The 14349-nt window shown below is 41.5% G+C and overlaps 1 protein-coding gene across 1 annotated transcript in view; it reads right to left on the bottom strand.

Moving 5' to 3' along the window:
• LOC122560050 (probable phospholipid-transporting ATPase IIA) overlaps window positions 1–14349 on the bottom strand; it is a 179465-nt gene that overhangs the window by 10522 nt on the left and 154594 nt on the right. Inside the window, exons 24-25 of the mRNA XM_043710245.1 lie at window positions 11808–11872; window positions 6169–6277 (exon numbers count right to left, since the gene is read on the bottom strand). Coding sequence (XP_043566180.1) covers window positions 6169–6277; window positions 11808–11872 — 174 coding nt within the window. The remainder of the gene's footprint in view (window positions 1–6168; window positions 6278–11807; window positions 11873–14349) is intronic.

Below are 14349 nucleotides of genomic sequence, written 5' to 3'. Positions count from 1 at the left end.
CTAGAGGGGCAACAATATATTGGGTTGGAGGTTTGCTAGAACTCTTTGGGAGGGTTTACACTAGATCGGCAGAGGGTTTTGAACTGGAACTACAGATGAGATGATGGACTAGGTCGTGAACAGCCAGATACAGTGTGCAGAGAGTCTGAGAGAAGGGATAGACACTTGATAGGACAACAGCACAGTTAGTGTGATGGGGTGAAGCGTGTCCATTTTAATGCAAGACATATCAAGAACTAGGGTGATGAATTTAGAGCATGGATCAGTACTTGGAACTATGATGTTGCGGCCACTACAGAGACTTGGATATCACAGGGGCAGGAAAAGTTGTTGGATGTTTCAGGGTTTAGATGTTTCAAAAGGAATAGGGGTGGGGGAGGGGAGGTAAAAAGGTGAAGGAGTGGCATAGCTAATCAGGGATAGTATCACAGCTGCAGAAAGGGAGGTCGTCGAGAAGGGTTTGTCTACAGAGTCAGTATGGGTGGAAGTCAGAAACCGGAAAGGAGTTTCCTTATTGGGAGCTTTCTATAGACCCCCCAATAGCAACAGAGATCCAGGTGAGCAGATTGGGAGGCACATTTGGGAAAGGTGTACAAGTAACAGGGTTGTCGTCATGGGTGACTTTAACTTCCCTAATATTGATTGGAACCTCCTTAGTTCAAATCGTTAGGATGGAGCAGTTTTTAATCAGGTGTGTCAGGAACGGTTCCTGACTCAATGTAGATAGGCTGACTGGAGGGGAGGCCATATTGGATTTGGTGCTTGGCACAGAATTATGGAATTTTTTTTATTTGGGGGAAGGAGAATTATAATGCTATTTGGTAGGAACTGGGGCACCTAAATTGGGAACATATGTTCTCAGGGAAATACATGACCGAAATGTGGAGGTTGTTTAGGAAGCACCTGCTGATAGTGCTTGACAGGTTTGTCCCACTGAGCCAAGGAAGGGGCGTTAGTTTGAAAGAACCTTGGGTGACAAGGAATGTGGAACTTCTAGTCAAGAGGAAGAAGGAAGCATATTTCAGGTTGAGGAGGCAAGGATCAGACAGGACTTTAGAGGGTTACAAGGTAGCTAGGAAGGAACTGAAGAATGGACTTGAGGGGTATAATGGGGCATGAAAAAGCTTTAGCAGGTAGGATTAAGGAAAACCCTAAGGCATTTTACGCTTATGTGAGGAGAAGGGGATGGCCAGACCGAGGCTAGGGCCGATCAGGGATAGTGGGAGGAACATGCACCTGGAGTTGGAGGAGGGAAGGGAGGTCCTTAATGAATACTTTGCTTCAGTATTCACTACTGAAAGGGACCTTGCTGTTTCTGAGGACCGCATGAAGCAGACTGATATGCTTGAATAAGTTGATGCTAAGAAGGAGGATGTGCTGAAAAGTTTGAAAATCATATGGACAGATAAGTCCCCTGGGTCAGACGGGATATACCCAAGGTTACTACAGGAAGAGAGGGAAGAGATTGCTGCACCTATGGTGATGATCTTTGTGTCCTCACTGTCCACTGGAGAAGTGCTAGATGATTGAAGGGTGGCAAATGTTATTCCCTTGTTCAAGAAAGGGCATAAGGATAGTCCTAGGAATTACAGACCAGTCAGTCTCATGTCTGTGATGGGTAAAGTATTGGAGAGGATTCTGAGAGACAGGATGTATGATTACTAGGAAAACCATAGTTTGACGATATATAGTCAACATGGCTTTGAGAGGGGCAGGTCATGCCTCACAATTGAATTCTTTGAGGATGTGATAAAACACATTGATGAAGGTGGAGTAGTGGATGTGATGCATATGGATTTTAGCAAGGCATTTGATCAACTTCCCCATAGTAGGCTCATTCAAAAAATAAGGAGGCATGGGATACAGGGAAATCTAGCTGTCCAGATATAGAATTGGTTGGCCCATAGAAGACAGAGGTTGGTCGTAGATAGAAAGTATTCAGCTTGGAGACTGATGACCAGTGGTGTTCCACAGGGTTGGGTTCTGGGACCTCTGCTCTTTGTGATTTTAAGAAATGACTTGGATGAGCAAGTGGAAGGGTGGGTTATTAAGTTTGCCGATGACATAAAGGTTGGTGGAGTGGTAGATAGCCTGGAGGGCTGTTGTAGGTTACAACGGGACATTGACAGGATGCAGAACTGGGCTGATAAGTGGCAAATGGAGTTCAGTAAGGTTCCTCATGGGAGACTGATTAGCAAGGTTAGATCTCATGGAACACGGAGAACTACCCATTTGGATACAGAACTGGCTCAAAAGGTAGAAAACAGAGTGTGGTGGTGGAGGGCTGTTTTACAGACAGGAGGCATGTAACCAGTGGAGTGCCACAAGGATCAGTGCTGAGTCCACTACTTTTCATCATTTATGTAAATTATTTGTATGTGAGCTTAAGAGGTATAGTTAGTAAGTTAGCAGATGATACCAAAATTGGAAGGGTAGTGGATAGCGATGGTTACCTCAGATTACAGCAGGATCTTGATTAGATGGGCCAATGCGCTGAGGAGTGGCAGATGGAGTTTAATTTAGATAAATGCGAGGTACTGCATTTTGGGAAAGCAAATCTTAGCAGAACTTATACAATTAATGGCAAGGTCCTAGGGAGTGTTGCTGAACAAAGAGACCTGGGAGTACAGGTTCATAGCTCCTTGAAAGTGGAGTCGCAGGTAGATAAGATAGCGAATAAGGCGTTTGGTATGCTTTCCTTTATTGGTCAGAATATTGAGTACAGGAGTTGGGAGGTCATGTTGCGGCTGTACAGGACATTGGTTAGGCCACTGTTGGAATATTGCTAGCAATTCTGGTCTCCTTCCTATCGGAAAGATGTTGTGAAACTTGAAAGGGTTCAGAAAAGATTTACAAGGATGTTGCCAGGGTTGGAGGATTTGAGCTACAGGGAGAGGCTGAACAGACTGGGGGTGTTTTCCCTGAAGCATCAGAGGCTGAGGGGTGACCTTATGGAGGTTTACAAAATCATGAGGGAGCATGGATAGGATAAATAGATAAAAGGTCTCTTCCCTGGAGACTTCCCTAGAGGGAATAGGTTTAGGGTGAAGGAGAAAGATATAAGAGAGACCTAAGGGGCAACTTTTCATGCAGAGGGTGGTACGTGTATGCAATGAGCTGCCAGAGGAAGTGGTGGAGACTAGTATGATTGCAACAATAAAGAGGCATTTGGATGGGTATATGAATAGAAAGGGTTTGGAGGGATCTGGGGTCACGTGGGACTAGATTGGGTTGGGATATCTGGTCAGCATGGATGAGTTGAACCAAAGGGTCTGTTTCCATGCTGTACATCTCTATGACTCTATAACCTAGAAAAGTGTGAAGAGATTCACTTTGGAATGTCAAATTTGAATGCAGGATACACGGTTAAAGGCAGGATTCTTGGCACTATGGAGGAACAGAGGGATCGTGGGGTCCATATCCACAGATCCCTCAAAGTTGCCACCCAAGTTGATATGGCTGTCAAGAAGGCATAAGGTGTGCTGGCTTACATTAGCAGGAGGATTGAGTTTAAGAGCCACGAGATTATGCTGCAGCTCTACAGAGCCCTGGTTAAACCACACTTGAAATATTGTGTTCAGTTCTGGTCACCTTATTCTAGGAAGGACATGGAAGCTTTAGAGAGGGTGCAGAGGAGATTTACCAGGATGCTGCCTGGACTGGAGGGCATGTCTTATGAAGGAAGGTAGAGGGTTTTTCTCATTGGAGCAAAGAAGGATGAGAGGTGACTTGATAACGGTGTACAAGATGATGAGAGGCATAGATAGAGTGGATAGCCAGAGACTCTTACCCAGGGCGGAAATGGCTATCACGAGGGGTTATAATTTTATGGTGATTGGAGGAAGGTTTAGGAGAGACAGAGTGGTGGGTGCGTGGAATGCACTGCCAGCAGTGGTAGTAGAGTCAGATACATTAGGGACATTTAAGCGACTCTTGGATAGGCACATGGAAGGTAATACAATGAAAGGTACGTAGGATCATCTGATCTTAGAGGATGATAAAAGATTAGCACAATACCAAAGGCTGAAGTGTGTGTACTGTACTGTTCTATGAAACTTCCATGTCTCTAACCCGTTATCTGTCTTCCACCACAAAATTTCCCATCAACATTTGCAGGATATGGTGTGTCGTGGTTTTAAACATTTTTTATTTCAAATTTCAATAGCGAGCAGTAGGATTGGATTCAATAAATCTCGTACTTGTGGGGTTATCACCACAAGAAAATACCATACAGCTATAAAACCCAGATGGTTTTCTCTGTTAAAAGTTATAGAAAAGTCACAGTGAGCTTGAAACTTTAACTCTGTTTCCCACACCACAGATGGTGTCAGTCCTGCTGAGGTTCTGTAGCACTTTCCCATTTTATTGGCTTACTCTCTACCTATCCTCTGTGACTTTGGTCCTACATATTATAGCTTACTCTTGGATCAGGATTTTAGTTTCGTAGTCAAGATTCCAACTTGGAATCACTTCCTGTTTCTGACCCCACAGAATGTTGGTGTCATCCTCTTAAACTGAATTTTTGTTAGGTTGGCCAACTGTTAGCATCTAGTGGGATCTGAAGACAAGTTAGACCACGGAAAAGAACTCTGTTACATGTTAATTAAGAGACAACCGAATGAGAACCTAACTGGGTATATGGGGTGATGTGGAGGTGCCAGTGTTGGATTGGGGTGGACAAAGTCAAAAGTCACACGAGACCAGGTTATAGTCGAACAGATTTTTTAAAAAATCACAAGCTTTCTGAGCGCTGCTTCTTCATCAGATGAAGTCAGGTATATAGGAAACAAATGATCAACAAATTTGAAATGTGCAATATAATAATAAAACTCTGACCAGAAAGATATTTCCCTGGTCTCTGTCAAACCAACATAATCTCTGGTGCTTAAAAATCAATTAATTCTCAGATGGTGGCGGGCTCTCAATAGGAGTTTCTCCAATCATGAAAATGCATGGAGTCCATTAAGGCAGGTAAGAGGGAGAGGGCACAGAATACTTTAGGATGGAGGTACCCGCTCAGCCACAGTATCAGATTAATTTTGTAGACAAAGAAGGAGGGATGGTGAGCATTTTAAGTGGCTGTGGGACGTATTGATAGTGCAACATTCATAGGAAGACAGAGCACTTATTCTCTCAGTCTGCCAGTTGGAGGATGCCCCTTCTCCCTGACGATACTTCAGTCATTTAAGGGACCGATCTGCCATGTAAAAAAGTGACATGGAAGAAAAGGCCTTAACAGACCCCTGAGACCTTTTAGCAACCATAGGGGCAGAAACGGGGAATATTTGCTGACAATTGCACAAGTGTTCAGCACTATTCCAGAGTTAGGTACAGAAGCAATATTTGTTCATATGGAGCAAGAACTAGAAAACAGTCAGTCAGTCAGGATTAGCCTGATTGAAAGAAAACCATTGAATGTCTCTCTACCAACAACAAAGGAGTTACCTTTGACTAGAAACTAAACTGGAATAGTCATAAGTATTGTGCCTACAAGGACAGGTCAGAGGCTGGGAGTTCTGCAATGAGTAACATACCTCCTGACTGCCTAAAGTCTGTCCACTACCTATAAGGCACAAATCAGGAGTGTGATGCAATACTTGCCTGAACGGGTTCAGCTCCAGCAATGTTCAACAAGATTTACATCATTTAGAACAAAGCAGCTGGCTTAATTTGCATCATCCACTCCCTCCATCACCAACAAACTCTTGTTTAGATTAACACATAATTCAAGCAGCGAGCAGCAATATAAATGCATCTTGTGACATTCTCTCCATACAAAAAAGTGCACAGTTTTGAAAAGTGCTTGACAATGGTAAAAAAAGGCTGATTCTGTTACAAGAATGTCTGTAATTCAGAGGTACTTCATCAGTTGTATACTACATTGGTGCATTCTGAGGTCATGAAAGGTACTCATAAACGCAAGGTCATCTTACTTTAAACAAGATACTAAAATGAAAAAAGTTGATTATAAAGTTCAAATAATTCAAATATTTCATCTAATATATGAAAGAAGGTTAGATATACATTTAGATATTTATATAAATAATATAGAACTTGCAAATCTAAACATAATTAGTTCAATTGGTAACATTCTAAAAATTACATTTAAATGATATACATTCCTTGCATAGCATACATTTATAATAAGAGGTTTATTCTACTACATACCTTCGTAAGATCTTTGTATAGTTCTGGATAAAGCATTGCAACTTCTGACTTCACATCCTTGTCCAGAACGAGAGAGAACACTGGGAACATGGTATAAATTGTTGAATACCTGAGAAGATAAATATAAAATATCATTTCATTTTCACTTCTACATTTCTCCTTTGATCAATAACTAAAGCATCATGATTTTATAAAATGATTTCCTTAACTTTAGAAGGTGCCAATATTGGAAAGGCTACATTTCTTGCCTATCCCTTAAGATAACTATCATGGACTCTATCCTGCTGTGGTATGTCTTCAGGTTAGAATGATGCAAAACTGGAGAGTCACTTTAACATTATAGTGCTCACATTATCTTGCTGCCTTAGTCCTCTGCTTGTAGATATATGCTTTCCGTCGTAGATACGCCTTTTTGGGTGTATCCTGTGCATAACACAGCCACTGTAACCTGCCAATAAGGTTATGCATTGGCATATCCATTGGCAGGGTCACCAAACAAATTGCTTGACTCCAGATGATGTTGTGCTTGAATTTTGTTGCAGTTGAATCCATCCCAATGAGTGGGGAGTGTTTACCATTCTCCTGACTTTAACTTAGACTTTGGAGGTTCACCAAATGAACCACTTCTCAAAAAATACCTAGTTTCTGCTTTTTTTCCTTGTTGTGAATGTGTTTGAACACAGCAGAACCATCAATAAACAGACCCAATCATGGACTTAAGGCAGGAGGAAGGCCACTGAGGAAACATTGGGTAGGAATAATCATTCATTCTTAAAAGAACTTCTGATCAATGTCCGGGGACTTGGCTCATTGGCCTTGAGTAATTGCAATTACCTGCTTTTGCCTCAGGTTTAAGTCAATGAGAGGTTTCCCCTTCAACTGCACTAACAACATGGGTAAAAAAAAACTAAAGCAGTCCTATAATAGAAATTGAGAGAGTTAGGTAGTAGATTAAAGAGGAAGATCAGTAAAGTTATAAACTCTGGATCAATTCCAATGCCACGCATTACTGAGTGTAGGTATTAGGAAGATCAGTCAGATAGATGCAAGGCTAAAGGGATGGTGTCAGAAGGAGAGCTTAAGATTTTTGAATCACTGGGAGAGCTTCTGAGGTAGATGGGACCTGTACAAGCTGGATGGGTTACACCTGAACTGGAATGGGTCCAATATCCTTGCAGGAGGTTTTCTTGTGCTGTTGGGAAGATTTGAACTTAAATTACCAAGCCAATGGGGCACAGAGTAGATGTATATCAGGAGCAAGGTTCAGTCAGATTTAAAAAAAATACTAATCCAACAGGCAGAGGGGACATGGGCATGATAAGGCAAATGGGAGGATCAGAAGGTTAAATTGAACCCATTTTAATACAGACAGCCTGACTGGTAACTGGAATTGAGCAGCACATGATATTGTTGCAATTACTGAGACACGTTTGAAGGAAGGACAGGATTGGTAATTCAACACTCCAGGGTATAGAAGTTTCAGGAGTGATTAGGGATGTAAGAGGGGTAGGTTATTACATTATTGAGAAAGGAGATGATCACTGCACTAATAGAGGGAGGATGTCTCAGAAGGCTCTTCAAATGAGGCATGATGGTAAAGCTTAGAAATAAAAAAGGTGAAGTGCCAGATAACTGGTGATATCAAATATGGTTAATTTGTTCAGAAGGGCAGCAGGGATTGGCCAATAATTACAGATCAGTTCGTTTGGTGCCACTGTTAGGGAGATTATTGAGAAAAAATCATAAGGACGGGATTAAATCAGTATTTGGAAAGGCAACGGTTGCTTATAGATAGTCAGGGTGGATTTTCTGGATGGAGATACTGACTAATTTGAGTTTATTTTGAAAACGTGACTTAATATATTGATGAGGGTAGTACAGTTGATGTGGTTTACATGGACTTCGGTAAGATCCCAGAATGAAAGCTGGTTCAAACATTAGGAGGTCATGGAATCCAAGGCAAGTTGACAACCTGGATCCAAAACTGGCTTAAAAATAGGGGGTAAAGGGTGATTGTGAAGAGCTGTTTTTCCAATGGCGGTCTCTAACCAGCAATGTATTACAGGGTTTGTGCTGGGACCCTTGTTTTTTATTTACATTAACGACTTGGATATGAATGTAAAAGGTATAATTAGTAAGTTTGTAGATGACATAGAAATTGGTTGTGTTAATCGTGAGAAGAATGTTCCCAGGCTATAGTATGATATTGATCAGCTGGTAAATTGGGCAGAGCAATGGTAGATGGAATTTAATTCTGATAAGTGAGAGGTGAAGCATTTAAGAAGGCCCAATAAGGGAAGGACATACACCAATGAGTGGTAGGTACTTAGGGAGTACTGAAGAACAAAAGGACCTTGGTATACAAGTTCATCGATCCCTGCAGATATTAGCACAGGTAGACAGGGTGGTGAAGAAGGCATGTGAATGCTTGCTTTCAATAACTGAGCCACAGAATATAGGATTAAGGAAGTCTTGTTACAACTTTATAACATTGGTTAGGCCACAGACAGTACTGTGTGCCGTTCTGATTGCCATTCTATCAGAGGATGTGACTGCATGGAGAGGTGCAGTGGAAATTCACCACGGTGTTACCTGGGATGAAAATGATCATTTACAAGGAGAGACTGGATAAGCTGGGTCCATTTTCTATTGGAGCAGAGGAGATTGTAGGGAGGGTGGGGGGGAACAGGGAGGGAGGGATCTAACACTGGTATTCAAAATGATGACAGGCATAGACAGGATAGATGATGAGAATCTTTACTCTGTGTCTAAGATCAGAGGACATAATCTCTTCATTCAGAGGGTGGTAGAAATATGAATGAGCTGCTTGAGAGGAAGGAGGAGGCAGGTACTCTTGCAACATTTAAGAAGCATCTGGACAAGCACTTAAAAAAAAACAAGTCATAGTAGGCAATGGATCAAGTGCAGGTAAATGGGATTAGTATAGTTTAGTATTTATTGGTCAGCATAGACATGGTGGGCCAAAGGGCCTGTTTCTACACTTTTTAAAAAATGTTCAGTAAACCCATCTAGTCATTATTGCTTAAATTTGGTTTGGTTCAAGTTTGAATAATGAAGATTCTGGGCTCCTCCTTATTTTTTCATGCTTGATTCTTCTATTGCATTTATTGTTATTGTATCCTTGGCAAGTTTACAGTCTATCAACCCATACCATCAAGTTCCAGCTTGTCAATAACTCTCACAACTAGGTTCATAACCGTAACACTAATGAGTTTTAAAAACAGCACCTGATGATCATTTAGCAGCATAATGTCTCAATATCATGTTCCTGTCCTTATGAAACAGTGCTATACCAGTAAGACTTTCTCTAGCAAGAGTATTAAAATGTACAAGTATAATACTTTTCATCTATCATACTTCAGGTGTCACATTTTCTGTTTCAATGTACTATAGATCAATCTAATCGAAGACATTCCTTGCTACTGATTGGATCACATGCAAATTTGTTCCAAAAATCAATGTAAAAAGAGGAAACAAAATCAATCATTTGAAACGGAAGGAGAAACCCCTCCACCATTAACACAATATGGGGGTCCCCAATTTACAAACTTCCGACTTATGAATACAATCCCATATCAGTGTGCAACTTTAAAGATCTGACATACAAGCATTTCCTATACTTACAAATGGCTACTTTCATACTGGCCAGCATTGTGTTTCAATTTGCATATAACTTCACTTGCCAGTTCACAACCCGGGACTGCCTGTACTCATTAACAGATCATGTCCAACCTCAACACATCCAAAATTGTACTGAGCACACTTGAAGATGAGGAAACACAGGCAATTCATCCTGAGAACACAGCACACTGCCATGGATTATACAGAACCACAATAAAAACAGTAAATGCTGGAAATACCCAGAAAACCTAGTTAAGGCAGATACAGAGTTAGCAGCTTATTTGGTCTGATAAGGCAGTCACCAACCTGAAACATTAATTCTGTATCTCCCTCCATAGATGCTGCCAGAACTGCTGGCTATTTTCAGCATTTTCCATTTTTATTTCATGCTGAGTTCTGACTCACAGCTTGAAATGTAAATAATTTTAATATGACACATGCATCCTGCTGAGTTGCAGTTTCAAATTAACAAGTGTGTTCCAAATACATTCCAATCTCTAAGTTCCTGCATTACATCTAAGTGACCACTCAAGTGCCGTTTGTTTGATGAGTAGGATCAGTGTTCTTTGAGCATGGATTCACCATAGCAGAATAATGCATCAGTTATATGATGACTCACAACTTCCCTTACAGCAGCAGATCATCCATGAACAAAATCACAAGGGGATCTCCACAAATTCAGCGATTTACTGTGATATTGTTCAGGGATGATATCCATGTAGACATCACAGTCCTAGGTCTGAGTTTGTCACAGATGTAGCCAATCTGAAATTCCAGTGTCCTTCTGCACTGGAGCCTAATACTGACAAACATACATTGGGAAGTTTCATGTTCAGATAAACACAACAAATCTAAATTATGAAGGGTCTATTAACATTACAATTAGACTGTGTTGTTAATAAGGCATGATTTTACATTACAAGCATATTATATATGAAATAGTACTGTAATGCATCCCTTACTAATTAGTGTAATATCTGACTGAACAATTGAAGCTCCATTTGTTTTAAAATAGTTCGAACAAAGTAAATTTCTTTGCATAATAGTCACACAGAAAATTAGAAGAAAATGAATACTATTACTCAAACTGTTCCTTATGATGAAACACCAAAGGTAAATAGCTACTCAGATTTAAATAGCCACATTTAGAGCAAATTTTACTCAATCGATTTTAACTCCCCTATTGAGTTTCATCCTTGCTCAGTGTACCATTATCTAACTAATGAAAGTGACCAATAGTTACCTGAAAGCATACTGTAACTTACCCTTCAATTTCCTCCATTTTGAGGAACCTTCCTTTCGGAAACCCTTTGGTATCAGGTACCAACTACCAGCTAAATTGAGAGTGTATTAAAGTTGCCATTGTCCTGATGGACCAGGAGTTTGCTCTGTCATTACAGAGATGACTGGTGGTGGTTTAACCTTAAGATCACCACATCCCAGGCAAAAGGAGAGGTCGAGAAGGACTATCCTTCATGGTAACTTCATCTGGTACAGGAAGTGAACCCATGCTATTGGAATCACTGTGCATTGCTAACTAGCCATCCAGTCAACTGAGCTAGCTGACCTCCTCGAACATGTGTAGGTTAGGTGCATTGGTCAGGGGAAACAGAGTAATAGGGTAGGGGAATGGATCTAGGTGGGTTACTCTTCAGAGAGTTGGTGTAGACTTGTTGGGCCAAATGGCCTGTTTCCACATTTAGGGATTCTATTCTACATTACATATTACTCAACACATTATAAAAAAAATCTCAAAAACTTCTGAAACTGATAGAACATCTGACAATTTTCATTTCAAATGCACGAGGGTTAAGAAGAAATTAATGAATTTCTTTTAAGAGGCCAATATGAGGTAACAAATTAGCCTTTTTTGTCCATGAATTATTCACAAACTTAATTTTTACTGTACTCCAGAGGCTAATTCAGCTTTCCTCAAGTAGTATAAGTATGGAAGTTGCATCAACCCATGTATAACTAAAATGATACAATTTACTTACCCTATAACAAGGAAACCTTGATACAGAGGAATGGAAGCAAAATAAAATACTGAAGAAAAAACAGCCTGTGGAAAGACAGAGTTAATTAACAAATGGAACTGTTTTAACTGGCAAAGTTGGACATATTAGTAATTACTTTTGAAACAGACTATTACAGAAAATATTAGTGGGCTAGTGGTGTAATGGAATCACTTCTGATCTTCTTCATGACTACATCGGACTTCTACCAAATCTTTGAGGTTTGTGCCTGATCCCAAGGAGAGTGGAAATACACCAGCTCATTGTGTCCCAATAACTGGATTCCAAGCTGGCAGGAGGGGAGACTGGACATCTTGTTGTTCTTCAGCTCGATAACAATGTAAAGAGAAGGTCACTGCTGTCAATATTTAAAAGAACACTGTCATCTGTCAATGTCCATAATTCCAGTAACTGTTTATTAATATCATACTATTACTTGAGTGCATGTTATTTTTGTTGGTGAAAGGGAACCATATTCCTTTTACAATACAACCAACTCTGCACAATAAATCATTAATATAGTTTTTCTTTCCTTCTTGATGTATTTAAAAATTCCTTATGAGAAAACATAAGGACATTACTCAGAGCATTAAAAGTTACAAACTCAGATGTGCAGCAATTAAAGTGACCTGGTCTTTTAATAGACTAACACCTGTGCAATAGGAATTAGAGGTAGTGTCAATCCAAGTCTGCAAGGTACATTAGTTGTCTTTTCTTCTTTCAAATTTAGGACTGTTTGGAACGGTTTCCCATCGACTCTGGCTTTGCTAGGGTGCGCTGACAGCAAACCCGGTCAAATAGACTGAAGGAGAGAGAGATGACAACCGACACAGGCATGTTCATGTGTGCAGGGTGGGTAAAGGGGAGAAGCTGCACTCCACTGGAATGATCAATGTCTGCACAACTGTGGGTAGAGCTGAAAATGTGTTGCTGGAACAGCGCAGCAGGTCAGGCAGCATCCAGGGAACAGGAGAATCGACATTTCGGGCATAAGCCCTTCTTCAGGAGAAACGTCGATTCTCCTGTTCCCTGGATGCTGCCTGACCTGCTGCGCTGTTCCAGCAACACTTTTTCAGCTCTGATCTCCAGCATCTGCAGACCTCACTTTCTCCTCCAACTGTGGGTAGACCAAAGCTTATATAAGGAAGGTCAACATTGTAACCCTTAGCTCACAGGACATCAAAGGGAAGGTGAAGTCTAATTGAGGGACAGTCCAAGCTGATAGCTAGCAGGTCCAGGGGAAGAGAGGGGCGTGGAAGGCGGTGGGGGCTGGTTTATTTGCAGAAGATGGGTGGTGTGAGGGGGTAAAGAATAAACGATAGGTGGGGATACAGCCCAGAGAGAGAGAGAGAGAGAGAAGAGCAGTTCTAATGTGCCATGGAGCTGACTGGGAGAAACACTGCAGTGATTGGCAGTTGATCAAAGGTGATGGGTGGCTCAGGAGTCACCAAAAAAAAGTCTGATGGAATGACGGTCGTGATTGTTAGAGGAGAGGGCAAATGGATGGTGCAGGTTGATGCTTTGTGGACAGGTCCAACAAGGGACTTCAATGCATATTCAAAAAAATGACAAGCAGCCAGAATGACACTGCTGGACGGTAGGGAACCTGGCCACGTATCATTTAAACGTGATACATGATGTTTCAACTGCATGAGATAATGGCAGGGCCAGTGACTTCCTGCCCATCCTAGCTACAGGACTGGCTGGAGCCCTGGCATCTGCATATCTTATTGGTTGGCCACCTCAAGCTCCATTTCCAAGCAGAGGTGGCATGCATTCCAGACCTGCTGTCAGGACTGTTAAGATGGACAGATTCCATTCTTAATGGTGGCACAGTGGCTCAGCATTTAGCACTGCTGCCTCACACTGCCAGTGACCAGAATTCAATTCCACCTTCGGTGACTGTCTGTGTGGAGTTTGCACGTTCACCCAGTATCTGCATGGGTTATCACCGGGGGCTCCAGTTTCCTTCCACAATCCAAGGATGTGCAGAGTAGGTGGACTGGCCAGGGGAAACATAGGGTTAAGATGATGGGGAGGTCTGAGTGGGATGCTCTTTGGAGGGTTGATGTGGACTTGATGGGCTGAATGATCTGCTTCCACACTTCCACAAACAAGAAATGAAGAAATATCGGGAGAGCAAAATGCAATAAGGATCCTGAACAGCTGCGATAACTCTGACTGAATTTTTTCCCCTCTGAACTTCAGGAGCACTGATGCATATTACATGACAATGGCTATAAAAAAATTTCTGGAGAAACTCAGCAAGTCTTGCAGCATCTATGGAGATGGAAACAGTTAATATTTTGAGTACAGTGACCCTTCTTCAGAACTTGCCAGAAACTTTATTTTTTCCTTTCAGTCATTAAGGAGGTCAAGCTCCAACAACTCGGAGGTACCCACGCCCCTCTCGAAACTTCCTCCCTCTGGAACTTTCCTCCCTTGTCTTCCCTCTGCCTCCACCACCTCTCATAACCCCGCCTTTCATCATGTATTTACTATCCCTTCTGACCTTCTACTCTCT

The sequence above is a fragment of the Chiloscyllium plagiosum genome, chromosome 20 (assembly GCF_004010195.1).
Source record: "Chiloscyllium plagiosum isolate BGI_BamShark_2017 chromosome 20, ASM401019v2, whole genome shotgun sequence".
NCBI classification, from domain to species: Eukaryota; Metazoa; Chordata; class Chondrichthyes; order Orectolobiformes; family Hemiscylliidae; genus Chiloscyllium; species Chiloscyllium plagiosum.
This window is presented reverse-complemented; position numbering and strand designations above follow the sequence as displayed.